The sequence below is a fragment of the Ursus arctos genome, unplaced genomic scaffold (genome assembly GCF_023065955.2).
Source record: "Ursus arctos isolate Adak ecotype North America unplaced genomic scaffold, UrsArc2.0 scaffold_26, whole genome shotgun sequence".
NCBI classification, from domain to species: Eukaryota; Metazoa; Chordata; class Mammalia; order Carnivora; family Ursidae; genus Ursus; species Ursus arctos.
In genome coordinates, this window is record NW_026622941.1 from 5,797,051 (window position 1) to 5,812,145 (window position 15,095).

The 15,095-nt window shown below is 47.1% G+C and overlaps 1 protein-coding gene across 1 annotated transcript; it reads left to right on the forward strand.

The window, feature by feature from the left end:
• Nucleotides 1-10,138: 10,138 nt before the first annotated feature.
• Nucleotides 10,139-13,554, forward strand: KCNA6 (potassium voltage-gated channel subfamily A member 6). Its single transcript, XM_026502635.4, has one exon. It carries the CDS (start codon nucleotides 10,805-10,807, stop codon nucleotides 12,389-12,391), a length of 1,587 nt encoding a protein of 528 aa, XP_026358420.1. The 5' UTR covers nucleotides 10,139-10,804; the 3' UTR covers nucleotides 12,392-13,554.
• Nucleotides 13,555-15,095: the final 1,541 nt, after the last annotated feature.

Sequence of the window (15,095 nt, forward strand, 5' to 3'; positions counted from 1 at the left end):
GAGGGAGAATGAATATTTTATAAAAGGCCATAAAACATAATTTGTTACTTTGAGTGAATTAGAGTCTGTAGTTAAAAAAAGAGAGAAGTTGCCATCAGTGGACCAGGAGTTCTGCATTATTTAGCCCCAGCTATTCCATCACATCAGTAAAACAGGAGAAGCAGAGCATTAAAATCACACCCTTTGCTCCTGAGGAGGGGAGGCAGCATTCTGGAGGCCCGCTCCCTATATCTTGGACTTACTTGGCAGGGGACAGTGGCTCTCTGCTTGGACTGTGCTTGGGAGGAGGGGGCATAGATCTCTGCTCCCCTACGGACACGGTACCTTGCAGAGAACATTTCTGAGATGTTGGCTTCCTTCCCTGTTTGGGGGACCTGTCTTACTCAACAGACAGCTTTCTCTAATTTCTTCTCTTTTACAGCAATAGGCTTCCCAAAATTCCTGATCCTAGGGAAAAACCAAAAGTCGGTTTACTTTCGTTTGGATGCACAATGATTGAACTTCCTTTGCCTTAAGCACTCCATCACAAACTACGGCCTGGCCCTCACCATTCCTAACCATAAAATCCTCTAACTTGTTTTTAGAACTAAAGGAACAAACACGCTACCCCATGGACTCCACAGTTACCAAAGTAAACCATAGACACAGACTTTGGAACTACAATTTCTTTAACTGTGTCAAAGATTCCTGATCAACCTCTTCATGATCCTATTCAGAGAATTCACACTTCACTCCTGTGGTGGAGGAAGCAGGAAAATATTTTCTCCATCTTTCCAGAACATACCCTGACAGTCATGGCTTGTTGTTGTTGTTGTTGTTGTTGTTGTTGTTGTTCTTTCATTACTGGACTGGCTTTTGGTACCCTTTTCCCTCATGCTTGCTATTTGGGGGCCATATCTACACTGAGATGTGGCTTTCTGTGCCTTGGCCAGCTCACCTTCCCTCTGCCATCCAGCCCTTTCCGTCCCTCACACACGTACACACATTCATGTTCACATATGCAGCTACACAGGATCTGCTTTTATTCCATCAGTGCCTTGAGAAGGATGGTGTTATTGCAGATGAAGGAAGGGGATCTGGACCTTGTGGCATTCCTTATATTACCTGCTTAGCAACCGCCCCTCTCTCTGCATAGGCTGCATGCTCTCTGCATTTCTTCTTTCTGATTGCTTTCTCTTCCTTCTGTTCCTTATTGCTACTCATCAACTAACATGATGAGCACCTGTTATATGAAAGCTATTGTTCTAGGCTAGGGGGAAAAGATGACAGGAGCCTTGTCCTTACAAGGATTGGAATCTATGGGAACATAAGCTTATCTCTGATCTGCCACTTCATCCTAGAAGAGTTTGCTATTTATAATCCACGGGGTAGGGAAATTCTAATGAATGGGGAATTCAGAGATCTGGATTCCAATCATTGTAGCTGTAAGACCATGGACAAGTCATTGACTCCTTCTAAAGTTCAATTCTGTTATTAGCAAATTAAGGGAGTTGAGTGAGGTGATGTTCACTGTCATTCCCAAGCGTTGGTTCCTATGATTTAATTTTCTGAACTCATGCTCTACAGTACATGGATCTCTCGAAATGTAAGGTTTGCTGAAAAATGAGGTTCCGTGGTTAAATCCATTTGGAAAACATTAAATAATGTTAAGGAATGTATCTATGAACCTCTCTGAGACGGTTCAAGTATCAGATTCCCAAACTCATTTAATTGGGGAGTGTGAGTGTTGCATGGAACCCAGTTTGGAAATGAAAAGCGGAATGCCTGCATTATGAGCTCTGGACCCAAGGCTGCTTACATTTGCAGCCTGCTCTAGTACCCAGTAGTTCTGCTACCTGGGGGATTATTTAACTTCTCATTGCTTCAGTTTTCTTGTTTGTCCAAGGTGACTAACATAACTTCATAAAAAATTATTATTAAAAAAAAAAGAAAATTAGGAAAAGCTCCTACCTCATGGCTCTTAGAAAAGTGATTGAAATACAGTAAGCATTCAGTAAATGCTTATAATTAGCTATTGCTATCTTTAGTGAATATTTATTAAAAAAGCTAATCAACAAAAGGTGCTTGCATTTTTTATAAAGACTGGCTTAGCCACAGTCTGTGGTCCTGTTTGAGATGTCAGCTGAGACGCCAGAACTGGACAGCATGCTGCTGCCTCAGTGACGCAGAGCTGGGTCAGGAAATGGGCAAGGAAAAGCAAAAATTCAGAGGAGCTCAATACAAACACGTGGGAAAATCCCTACAGAATGATATGGCAGGGGTAGGAGTAAGCAGCAATAAGACCAAATCATTGGCCAAAGTGATGCTTTGGTAATGAATTTCGTGATTCATGTTCGATTTTGTTTCTTTTAGCCATAGAAAATGGAACATTGATTACCTTTGTTGTATGTAACTTCCAAGCAGGAAAGCAAGGAGGTATACAGGTGAGGAGAGGTTATGCTGTAGTCACAAACATCTCATAAATCTCAGTGGGTTATAATAAAGGGTAACTTATTGGGCAGACTATCTATCCATCCTGGTGTTCTTGAGGCTGTGCTCTATTCCTTCTGGGTCATAGGCTGGTGGAGCTGCCACTTTCTCATGTGCTCTGGATCATTATGGCAGAAGAAAACCACTCTGGCAAGTAAGTGCTGCAGGCCAGATGTAACACATGTCCTAACTCATCAACTGGAGCTAGGCACATGACCCCACCACATCATTACATGGGCCAGGAAGGACACGATCCTATCGTGTTCCCAGGAGGTGGAGAAATACTTGGTGAACAGTAGCAATGACTCTCACCAGCTGCCCTTCTGATCATGAAATGTCTGTCTCTTATAGACAAAATGGCTTACTCACTCCTTACGGGAGACAACTCAAAAGTCACCCCAAAGTCTTATCTATTCCTGGCATGAAGCTGAAATTCTAGGATCTCTGGTGGTATGTAGTCATCTTCATGTTAGGGACTGACATGTTCTGGTCAGTTAGGGTTGTGGCTCCTCTTAATTCAGAGACTTAGGGAACCCAAAAGACAAGTTATATTTCCCTCTTTCACAACACAATAGACAATAGTTTATCTGAAATAGGATAACTTTAATAAATAGTCCCATTCAGAAAGGGAGAAATAGAAGAAACTCAGCAATCACTGCTTTGTAGTGATTCTGAAACCCTGCTAAGTACAATTGGATCTTTGTTTGACTGCTGTTCTCTGCCTCTTAGCTTCTTCTCTGGAATGTTCCTTTTTTTCTGATATCTTCATTGGTCACATCTGAGATGGGCATTGCTGCTGATACTTTCCTTGGGGACTGAGTAGCTTTCTCAGCCAGCTTCTTAACCATAAAAATTTAGGGGAAAATGTTGTTTCAAGTCTTGAACAGTAATGAATGGTTTAGTCCAGGTCATGGTGGCTTCGAGGATGGCTATCTTAAAATTATCTTGGGCTTTTTACCCTATCTGTTCCAGGCAACTCTATATTGCCAATAGCCAATAACCACACCCATAGATCTTCTTGAGATGAACATAATTGTGGATAATTTGAGTCTATCAGTTTTCTGTGGGAAGTTACACTTCTAGTCTCTGTCTCTCCTCTGCCCTCCCTTTCTAAGCCACTTTGTCCAATTAAAGTGATTTTTTGTGCTGGTGGTAGAGAAGCCACAACTGTAATTAGTTTTGCTCTAAAACACCTTATTCCATTCAGAGGTATTAATAATGGGCATGACTGCCCTCTGCTTGATTTGTTCCATAAAGCAAACCTGAGTTCTAATGTCTTTTTTGCACGGAGGTCTTTCAAGTTTTGTTTACTTTCTTGGGGGAGACGATAAGCAGTCTCCTCTGCCAATCCTCAAAGTCCCCACATTTCTGGACCGTCTCTGGTCCATTGACCTCTGCTTGCTAAATGACCAATTCTTTTCTGAGCTCACCAATATCTTGTACTACGTTTTCAGATGTAGCTTTCAGTAGTCACTGTACAATACTAACAATCTGTTTTCACACCTCCGCCCAGATAGCCTTCTAAGCTGTCACAGGCAACAATTTTCAAGTATTTTGCCACTTATAACATGAATTGCCTGTGAAGTTTCTTTACTGCCCATTATTGGCCCCAATCAGATGCCACAAATTTTAGGTTTTTGGTTATTGCAGCTGTTCACTTCTGGGTAGTACTGCTGAATTGGTTTGGATAGACTAGATTATGCCATGGTAACAGATCAACCCCCCTATATCAGAGGATTAGAACAACAAAGGATTGTTTCTCACTCATGCTACATTTCTGTCGCTTTGGCTGGGCGCCATGTCACCTCACCCTGGAGCCCACCTCACTCTGACAGAGCAGCCACCATCTTGACCACTAGCTATTGTAGCTGAGGTAAAGAAAGTTCTGGAGGCTTTCTTTACATTCAATGCAATGTTTTAGTCTAGAAGTGACACACATCACTTCTGCATACAAATCTTTGGTCAGAACTATTTGCCTGGTCTACCCCAAGGGAGCAAGAGAGCACAATCCCCAATTCTTCAAAGGTAGAGAACTGGAGACATCTGGAAAACAGCACTGGTGACTTACCACACTAGTGGACTGGCACAAAGAAGCAGGCTGCAAACGTGTGATACTAACAAGCTCTCTAGGGATCCTCCCTGAATGATAAGGAGTTCTTTATAGATTTATTTCTTGGCATGGTTAGTCATTTCCCAAGGCTGTTGATTTGCATGGCACAGATGTCTAATGCACTCCTTTTCCAATATACAGCTTCACTCAAGCAAAAGCTGTTAGATTTTTCTCTAGTGGATTCTGGACTATCATCATCTCCATCACCATTTTGTAGTTGATATCACTATCATCATCATCATCATCATCATCATCATCGTCAATCATCATCGAAACTCTGGCTAAGTAGCTAAATATAAATGACGCTTATCTGTAGAATATGTATTTGCATTTGTCCTTCCCCTAATCCACTCTGGTCCTAGGGAAAGCCCAGGAGGAGGAAAATGGTCATGGTGCTTCCAAAGACTAAGTTAATAGAAGGGGACCTTTGGTCTAAGAGTTATGCTATCAAGTGTGAGAAGGGGGCACCAAATAATTTATAAGACTAATGGGTGCTACTGGCAGGAAATTAAGATTCAAATTTCAAGACAGTGATTTCTTTTTAATGTAAGTCTTAGATGACCAAATTTGTGTGTGTGTGTGTATGTGTGTGTGTGTGTGTGTGTGTGTGTGTGTATGTTTGTGTGTGTGTGTGTGTGTGTGTGTGTGTGCATGTAGAGGGAAGGGAACAAAAGCAACATAGCAAAGATTGTCTGTAAAGTATAGAATCATGCAATCATCCATTATTCTCCCCATTTCCCCCAGAATTCAAAGCTTCCTTCCTTCATCTCCCCAGCAGGGAAAATGGGGGAAGAGTAAGAGGAGTAAAAATGACCCAGGAAGGAGGCAGGGTCATATGGGACACTGTTTTCTGGTGAGAGGAACTTTCACATTGGCCATCCTGAAGCATGGAAGGATTGGGGCAGTGAGCCTTGCCCAGAGGTGAGAGAGTAAGGTTGAGAGACACATATCTGATGCATCACACCCCTGCCCCCAACCGTCTCCATATGGTTTGTCTTCTACAGTGAAAAGCCAAAGAAAGGGGTTTCTTCTCAGGGAGGGTGTGTGTATACTTGTGCACTCAAGTAGGAACTGAGGGTGTTGACCACTTACCACTCTTTCCTCCCACAGGGGCCTGTGGGTGATAAGGCTTATCAAGAACCATCCTGAGATTATTCAGAGAAACAAGGCCCAGTCTATGACCACTGCCCTCTCTCTCCAGAGGAACACTACAAGTATCCTACTGCTGGGGTGATGACAAGCACACGTGTGCATGCGCGTATGCCCACACACATGAAAAGTAAAAAATGTAATAAAAGAAGCCTGGAAAATAGAATAAAATGCTGATTTACATACCTGTGATGAGTACATTTTAAACTCCAGGGCAGAGAGAAGAATATAAATGGTTATCAAAGTATGTGGCACATTGTTATGCACTCATCTTGGTTAGTACATACATCCATTTTCAGGTAGTTCCTCCCTACCCTTTTCCTCCCACCCTGTGTTCCTGATCTGATGTAGATATTGCGTCCATTTGGAAGTCAGCATGGCCCTGTGAAGATGCAAGTCCTGAGGTCTCGTCACAGTTGTTGGCTTCCCGGACAACCCCTTCTGGTTTTCCTTTCACCCCAGTGACCACCCCTTGGTCTCCTTTGCTGGCTCCCCTTCCTCCTGAGCTTGAACTATGAATTGTAAAGTACTGTGCAGGACTTGATCTTGGTTATGTTTCTCTTCATTGTTCATATTCTGTCTCTCTAGAAGATGTCAGTGCCATGGGCTTAAATATTTCTAAATATATCACATTCACAAATCACTCATTTCTTTTCCATATTCCAGGCTTGAATAAATAATCACTTCTCAATGTCTTTATTTGCATGTCTAATTTGCCTCTCCAATTTAACATTTCTAAACATGAGGTCTTGATTGATCCTAACCTGTTTACTTATTTTTTTAAAGATTGTATTTATTTGAGAGAGAGCGAGGAAGAGAGCGAGAGTGCCAGCACAAGTGGGGGGAAGAGCAGAGGGAGAGGAGGAAGCAGACTCCCCACTGAGCACAAAGCCCAACGTGGTGCTTGATCCAGGACTTGGGGATCATGACTGATCTGAAGGCAGACGCTCAACGGACTGAGCCACCCAGACACCCCTGATCCTATCCTGTTTCATTCCTTATATTCCCTTTCTTAATAAATGCCACCTCCTCCCCCATTGTTCAAACCCAAAACCTGGCATCCCTTGATTGTTTCTCATGTCCTATCCATCACCAGCTGATTCTATGTCCTAAATACTACCCTCCCTGCCCCAGCCTCATCCCCACTCTATCCCTACTTGCTTTACCTTTAGTCCAGTCCCAGTCACTATCAACCTTTTCTCAGACTCCGGCAATTTCCTGGCCCATTTTCCTTTTGCCCCTTTGTAATGCATTCTCCTCAAGGCCGCTCTACCAATCATGTCTCCTCTCAGCTTGAGAACCATCCAAATATTATCTCTTCTGAGGCATCTTTCCCAACCACCCTGTTCAAAGTTGGATCCTCAGGTTGATTTCTGATGTAGCATCCCGTTTATTTTCCTTAAAGCATTTACTATAATATATGTTTCTTCTTTATTGTTTATTGTTAAAATTTTCTGTCTAGAATGTAATGTACTTACTGCATGAACATGTAAGCTCACGAAAACAGATGTTTTGTCTAGATCACTTCTAAACCCCTAGCGCCTGCCACTATGATGGGCACCCAGCTGCTTCTCAATAAATGCTTGTTAATTACGTGAATGGCCCCTACCACCATAGCAAATATCTGAATTTAGACACCAGAAAAATCTGTGCTGTCGTGAAATCGGTGCTCAGTGAATGCTGGGGAGATGTTCATCCGTCACTGGAAGTGGTGTTGCCGTGTATGGATGGGGTTGCGCCTTTTGTCTTTCTTCACTTGGGAACCGGCACTTCTGAAGGTGTGATTTTACTCACTCCTCATACATGCTAGAGAAGAATGATCTAAGTATACGGTTTTTCTAAAGCTAAGAAATGAGTCTCTTTCACAAAAGAACTAAAAACAGAAATCTGATTCATGAATTTGCTAATGACTTTTCTCTCTGGGGGAACCTCCTCGTGCACAGTGAGACATTTCCTGGGGCACAGCCTCATGCCTGATGTGAAGGTAACCATGGAACGTCAGCTCTGATGTAGGCTGGCGGGCAGCACCAGCCAGACTTAACCCAGGGGTACTCAAATGGTGGTTCCTTTCACCATGTTAGACTGTGCACCCTTCTGGCAGAATGCAGGTCCCCCCCCCCATGCTTCCCCAACATTTGTTTTGAAGAGTTACTGACCTAGTTGACAGCCTCATGAATAAAAATGGCAAATGATGAAAACAAACATGCAAATGAATAATTCATTATAAATCTTGAAAATGAGGACAAAAAGAATCACGAGTAAATCAATTTATAATCCAGAAAATAATTGCAGATAATGGGACAAGGGTGAAAGAGTATCTTCTGTATTGTATCTGTCATTGTTTCTTTTTCTTCCCTTTTACATTTTTTTTTTTTTTTGAACGGCGCGACTTGTGTGAAGTCTCAATTGCTTAATTACATAGCCTGTAAATAGGAAACTATGGACTGGGTGACTGGGTGCACTTGCTTTCTTGCCTTTCACTGAAACACACAAGGTGAGGGAAGGGAGTGGAAATAGCATGAGCACAGAGAGGAAGCAGAAGCTGTTGCCTGGTAGACCTCCTGAAGAAACAACCCCGAGAATGAAGATGCAGTGAGATACTAGCCTCTCTTCTATGCATTCACTATCTGACCTCTGCCCTACACATCCAGAAGACTTCCTTTCTACTCCCCCAGCCCCTCTGGCACTGAATGCTGCTGTGAACCACTGTGGTTTTAAAACACTGTGCAGGGGCGCCTGGGTAGCATAGCGGTTGGGCGTCTGCCTTCGGCTCAGGGCGTGGTCCCGGCGATCTGGGATCGAGCCCCACATCAGGCTCTTCTGCTATGAGCCTGCTTCTTCCTCTCCCACTCCCCCTGCTTGTGTTCCCTCTCTCGCTGGCTGTCTGTATCTTTATGGAATAAATAAATAAAAATAAAATCTTTAAAAAAAAATAATAATACACTGTGCAATACAAAGAATTCTTGCATGTATCTTGTGGTTTGAGATTACCTTTATGATCATTCATGTCATTATCAGCAATGAACCCTTACCAACGACATAAAATGAATTAGAAACTACACAAAACAACTTGTAGTTGTCAGCCAATTAATTTTGGCCACAGACAACCAAGAAGGGAGAAACTGGGGCACAGAGAAGCAAATGTCAACCCTACCTGGAAGTGGCAATCTGAAAAGATCAGAGCAATCCTCTTCCACCAAACTCTAATCTACCTGGTCTAGTAAAGAAAGACTATATGGTTTCCAGTGGAAATAGATAGGAAACCATTCTTACTGCCTCCCTCCTGGAGAGTTTTAGGGAAAGAATCCCTAACAACAAACTTTGGTCCCTACCCAAATACTGCCAGGTGAGTCTTCACTGTAACATTACCCAGGAGGAGAAGCCATCTTTCTCATAGGGTTGTGAAACAGACAGGGCTGTGAGTGAGACAGCACAAGTACGGCTCCTGGAATGAGGCCAGCACATATTAGATGCTCAGTAAATGTAGCCATTATTTTTTCCCAACATTCTTACGTCCCACTTTCCACTCACACCCTCCTCTCTTTTCCTGTCTGTGCAATACAAAGGCATTCCAGATGAGTTCCCACGGCGGCTGGGGGCAAATGAATTGCAGGGTGCACTTCCCAGCACTATGACACCTCTGAGATACCACCATCTTCTGGTTCTTTCTTCACTGGGGCTGCTGCCTAAGTTCCCAGAACTCCCCTGGAAAACTTCTGATGGGAAAGACAATGGACAATTCCCATCTCCTTCTCTGCTATCACTGTGCTAGTCTAGGACAGTTGCAGTCTTGCCCTCCCAGGTTCGCAAAGGGAGGTTACAGATTCTCTGGGGACGTAATTGGAATACTATCTAGAGTGTAAGCTCTAAAGACTTCTACAAATGCTTTCTCTATTTTTTTTTTTTAAGTAGATTAGGGAAGCTGGCAAATGGGTCTTCGTAAATACAGAGGGACAAAATATGATTCGATTTTTTTCATTAGATTTCTAGATGAGTGGAGGTACAGTGCTCCGTCTTATGTGTTGTATGGTGGGGCGGGATGCGTTTTCTCATCGGTGAAATGCACTGCGCAGATCACCTCCCGTAAACTGAAATGAGAAAAGCTGATTGCGGAGGTGGAGGGGGTGTGGTATTAGGGTGCTGGTGCTTGTTTAGGGGGCCGCGATTGTGAATGCGAGCAAGGGAGAGGCGTGCCAGGCGAGCGCGGGAAAGATTACTGGTGAGGCGACTGTGTGGCTATTTCCATAGAGCCCTGGCTCGCGGCAGCCCCTGGCTGGGCGAGGGGTGTGATGTGAGAGTGGGGTGGGAGGGGGCAGCAGGCGGGGCCTGCCACGTCACTTGGAGAGTGAGTGTTGGGAAGGAAGGGCAGAGCGGAGAGCCGAGCCGCTGCAGCTGCAGCGGCTGCAGCGAAGGCTTGAGCGGTGGGGAGGTGGGTCCCTGAGCCCCAGCGCCCGGGCAGCCGCAGGGCCCTTTGCGAGGCCTGCGGCGCAACTCACAGGGAGGAGGTGGCGGCTGTGGCGGCGGGAACGGCGACCTTGGCCAGACGGAGCCCGCGGTGCACGTAGGGCGGAGGCCGAGCCCCGCCAGGAGTCTCTGCCGAGCCGGAGGGAGGCGCATCTGGCGCTTCGCTCCCAGCGGCAGCCAGGGGGCTTGAGCGCCTGGAGAAACGCAGTGGGAGCCGGGAAGAGCTAACCCGTCCGGAGGGCGGACCCCCCCGTCTTGGAGCCCAGTCTGAGGCACGGCAGGGGACGAAGCCACGCGTCTTTTCGGGCAGCCCGTTTCACACGCGCCAGTTTGCGGTTCCAGGTATCCCAGTAAGCTGTGGCACCCAAGAGCGGATATCTGGAGGCGCGGAGCTAAATCCTCTGCGTCCGGGTCCCCTCCCCAGACCTAGCCTCGCAGAGACCAGGGCTTTGGGGCTCACAGACCCAGCGGCCAGGCCAGACCGCGAGCTCGGAGGAGCGCGAGCCCCACCCTACACAGAAGGCGCCGCTGAGAGCCTGGAAGAGGTGCCGCGCTCCAGAGGTTGTGTCGTGGGCGCCGTCCTAGTGGCGGGGAGCGCACCGCGGAGGGGACATGAGGTCGGAGAAATCCCTGACGCTGGCGGCGCCGGGGGAGGTCCGTGGGCCGGAGGGGGAGCAACAGGATGCGGGAGATTTCCCGGAGGCCGGCGGGGGCGGGGGCTGCTGTAGTAGCGAGCGCCTGGTGATCAATATCTCCGGGCTGCGCTTCGAGACCCAACTGCGCACCCTGTCGCTGTTTCCCGACACGCTGCTGGGAGACCCCGGTCGCAGAGTCCGCTTCTTCGATCCCCTGAGGAACGAGTACTTCTTCGACCGCAACCGGCCCAGCTTCGACGCCATCCTCTACTACTACCAGTCCGGGGGCCGCCTGCGGAGGCCGGTCAACGTGCCCCTGGACATCTTCCTGGAGGAGATCCGCTTCTACCAGCTGGGGGATGAGGCTCTGGCGGCCTTCCGGGAGGACGAGGGCTGCCTGCCCGAAGGTGGCGAGGACGAGAAGCCACTGCCCTCCCAGCCCTTCCAGCGCCAGGTCTGGCTTCTCTTCGAGTACCCTGAGAGCTCAGGCCCCGCTAGGGGCATCGCCATCGTCTCCGTGTTGGTCATTCTTATCTCCATCGTGATTTTTTGCTTGGAGACCTTGCCCCAGTTCCGTGCAGATGGTCGAGGTGGAAGCAATGGTGTGAGCAGAGACTCCCCAATTTCCAGGGGTAGTCAGGAGGAAGACGAGGATGAAGATGATTCCTATACTTTTCATCCTGGCATCCCCCCCGGGGGCATGGTGGCAGGTGGCTCATCCTCACTAAGTACTCTTGGGGGCTCTTTCTTTACTGACCCGTTCTTTCTGGTGGAAACCCTGTGCATAGTTTGGTTCACTTTTGAGCTCCTGGTTCGCTTTTCTGCCTGCCCCAGCAAGCCAGCCTTCTTTCGCAACATCATGAACATCATTGACTTGGTGGCCATCTTTCCGTACTTCATCACCCTGGGCACTGAGCTGGTACAGCAGCAGGAGCAGCAGTCAGCTAATGGAGGCGGCGGCCAGAATGGGCAGCAGGCCATGTCCCTGGCCATCCTCAGAGTGATCCGCCTGGTCCGGGTGTTCCGCATCTTCAAGCTCTCCCGCCACTCCAAGGGGCTGCAGATCCTGGGCAAGACCTTGCAGGCCTCCATGCGGGAGCTGGGCCTGCTCATCTTCTTCCTCTTCATTGGAGTCATCCTCTTCTCCAGTGCCGTCTACTTCGCAGAGGCAGATGATGATGATTCACTCTTTCCCAGCATCCCAGATGCCTTTTGGTGGGCAGTGGTTACAATGACCACGGTAGGCTATGGAGACATGTACCCCATGACGGTGGGGGGCAAGATTGTGGGCTCGCTGTGTGCCATTGCTGGGGTCCTCACCATTGCCTTGCCTGTGCCTGTCATTGTCTCCAACTTCAACTACTTCTACCACCGGGAGACGGAGCAGGAGGAGCAAGGCCAGTATACCCATGTCACTTGTGGGCAACCTACGCCAGACCTGAAGGCAGCTGACAGTGGACTTGGCAAGCCTGAATTCTCTGAGACCACTCGGGAACGGAGACCCAGTTACCTTCCCCCTCCACATCGGGCATATGCAGAGAAAAGGATGCTCACTGAGGTTTGACCGATGCAGGCAGGGCATGAATGAAAAGGACAACACTGAGCAAACAGTCTCAGGCTTCCTTCTCATTCTCCAATCCTCTCACCCGAGCTCCAGCCGACTTCCTGACTCCCTCCCCTGCACCGGGTCCAGATACCTGGACTGTTAACCTTGTTGCTTGATCTCTGCAGCATTCAAGGTTTATCCATCTAAATGACATTCTTGAAATTCTAACGGTGCCACCCATTCATGCCCATCTTCTGTCACGTGGATGAGATTTCCGTCTGACCTTCCCTCATGACTCTAAATTTTCATGTGTGGGGCTTGTAATATCTCTAAGAACAGAGATGTCAACAGGGTGGAAACCAGGCATACCTGGGTCCTATTTCTCTCCTTGGTGTCCTTTGCTTTGGGGCATGCACCTGTCAGCTTCTGGCTACATGGTAACTAGCAGAAGCCAGAGGACAGAAACAGTGTTCATCTTTCTGTTTATTCCTGTGCCCTGTAACACCTGCTGGTCATCCTGCAGAGGACCCTCAGTAAAGTCTTTAGCTGCACAGCCTCCAAATTTGTATTCATCTTGAATCTTGGAAGGAGTTAGAGAAACTGCAATTAAACATGGCCATTTGGAGGGCATTAGAGTCAGTCCCAGACCAAACGGGCCAATGGATTCCTCCAGGTGTGTCCTGGCACAGTGGATATCAGCCTTTGGTCTACATTCAGTTCTTCCCTCCCTGACTGTCTAGCTTCCAGGAAGGTTCCTTCTCAGAGCCAAATACTCTTTTTGTGCAAGTGCCTTCCTGTGCAGAGGAACTGGGATGAGGGAACCACGGAACCAGGAGAAATGGCTGAACAGAGTCAAGCAACTAGCCTGACCGCATTATCTAAAAAGAGGTATCACTTAAGCAAACACTGTCATCTGGGAGGCGTACAAAGAAGAACCTTGTTGCAGACGGGAAATTTCTCTCCCACGCTTCCCCCCAACCCTCTCGAGCCCCCTACCCTTCTTCCTGGGAATTTGACTGAGGATTGCAGTTGAAGGTATTCCAAAGCAAACTGTAGCTTAAACCTGCAGACAGGTAAAAGCATACATTGGATGCTAGCGTGGGGTTCTTCCCATTTTAGGGGCAATGAAATAGGTTTAGAGTAAGGGAGAAACATCATTCCTTTGTTGACAGCCTCACTGTTAGAGGTTTTTTGCTGAGTCAAGCAAACATTCACCTGCTGTGCCCCTCGGAACTGCAGCTGACCTGCTCTAACTGGTAAGGTAATGTGGCGGTGTTACCACCGGATAAGTCATCCTTTTCCAGCGTGAAACTGCTGCCTTCATCCCACCTTCCCACTTCCCCTCATCTTTCCTGGTAACGTTATCATTTGTTTGTTGCCTTGAAAAACTGTGATGTACTGTTCTGAGCTCTTCTGGGTGCAGTTCAGAAACCGAAAGGACTGTTAACATGTTTTTAATTTTATACCTATGCTTTAAGACTCTTTGATGAGAATTTTTTAAAAGAAATCATTTTCTCAAAGAGCGACTTATGAGGGATGGCCTTTTGAGGGTTTTCTTGAGAGACACTGTGGCTCCTGTGAGTGCCAGATCTAAATCTGGATTTTGCCACAGCCTGACAGGGTAACTTAGGCGCTGCAGTTCCTCTTCGTGCCTCAGTTTCCCCACCCATTAAATGGGAACATTAATGTCTTCCCCTCCCTACCTCATGGGGAATGTCGATGAACTCATCTGGGAAGCTGGAGATGATGCTATGCAAATGTGTGAATTTTAGTAAGGGACTTCACTTTTTAGTTCATTAACCTGTTTTCCTATCTCCCAAAGACAAAATTTCCCTGCAGAGTTCCTGCCTTGGATCCAAAGCCCAAGAGTAGGCTATACTGGACTATTAGCTCTTTAAATCCCTGCTTAGCCTCTTGCACTGGGCCTCAGTTTCTCTTCTTACCCTTCAGCAAGGAGGATGCTCTTTAGACAGGTTCAGTGGGATCCTTCCAGGGCCAGAGGCTGCCTTGACTGGGAGCTTGGCTTCTCCAAATCTGAAATACAGATAAGAGGAGCTCATGATTCAGAAATCTGCTCCAAGGCCGTTAAGTTCTGGTTTTCCAAATTCCTTCAGTTACTTCTGGCTATTTGGGGAAAGGAGAAGGGCCCACTACAGAGGCAATGGGGATGCTTCCAGTGAGGGTAAATGTTGGAACATGTATGCATGTATCTCTGTATGTGTGTCTGTGATCATCGTCATCAACATCCCTAATAAAACATTTCCTTTTCAAGTCAGAGCATGCCTGAAAGTAAAGGGTTTGTGGAGAGCTGGGCTCTCCAGGGACTCTGGTTGCCATAGCAACCTTCCAGACTGTTCTCTCTATCTTCTGATTTGGGCAGCAAGGGAGAACAGGAGACTACATATTCCCAGCTTCTGAAATGGGAACACCTCCTACATAGTGCTTTAGGGTCTGGTAATGACCAGCAGGATGTGTGACCTTTGGAAAATGGGGGGGGAAGCAGCTCCCCCAAACTTTCTCCCTGGACCTTTCTTCCTGGTTTCCCCACCCAGTCATCGAGGCTGCCTCATCTCACCCCTGATTCTTCAGAAATTTGAATGCTAAGCAACTGCCAGTTAAACCAATGTCAATATTATCTTTTGCAAAATGACGAGGGGAGACTTGGAGGGGACATGCTCCTCAAAAGGCGGCCAGGCTGGGCCTTGCCGAGAGTCCTGACAGT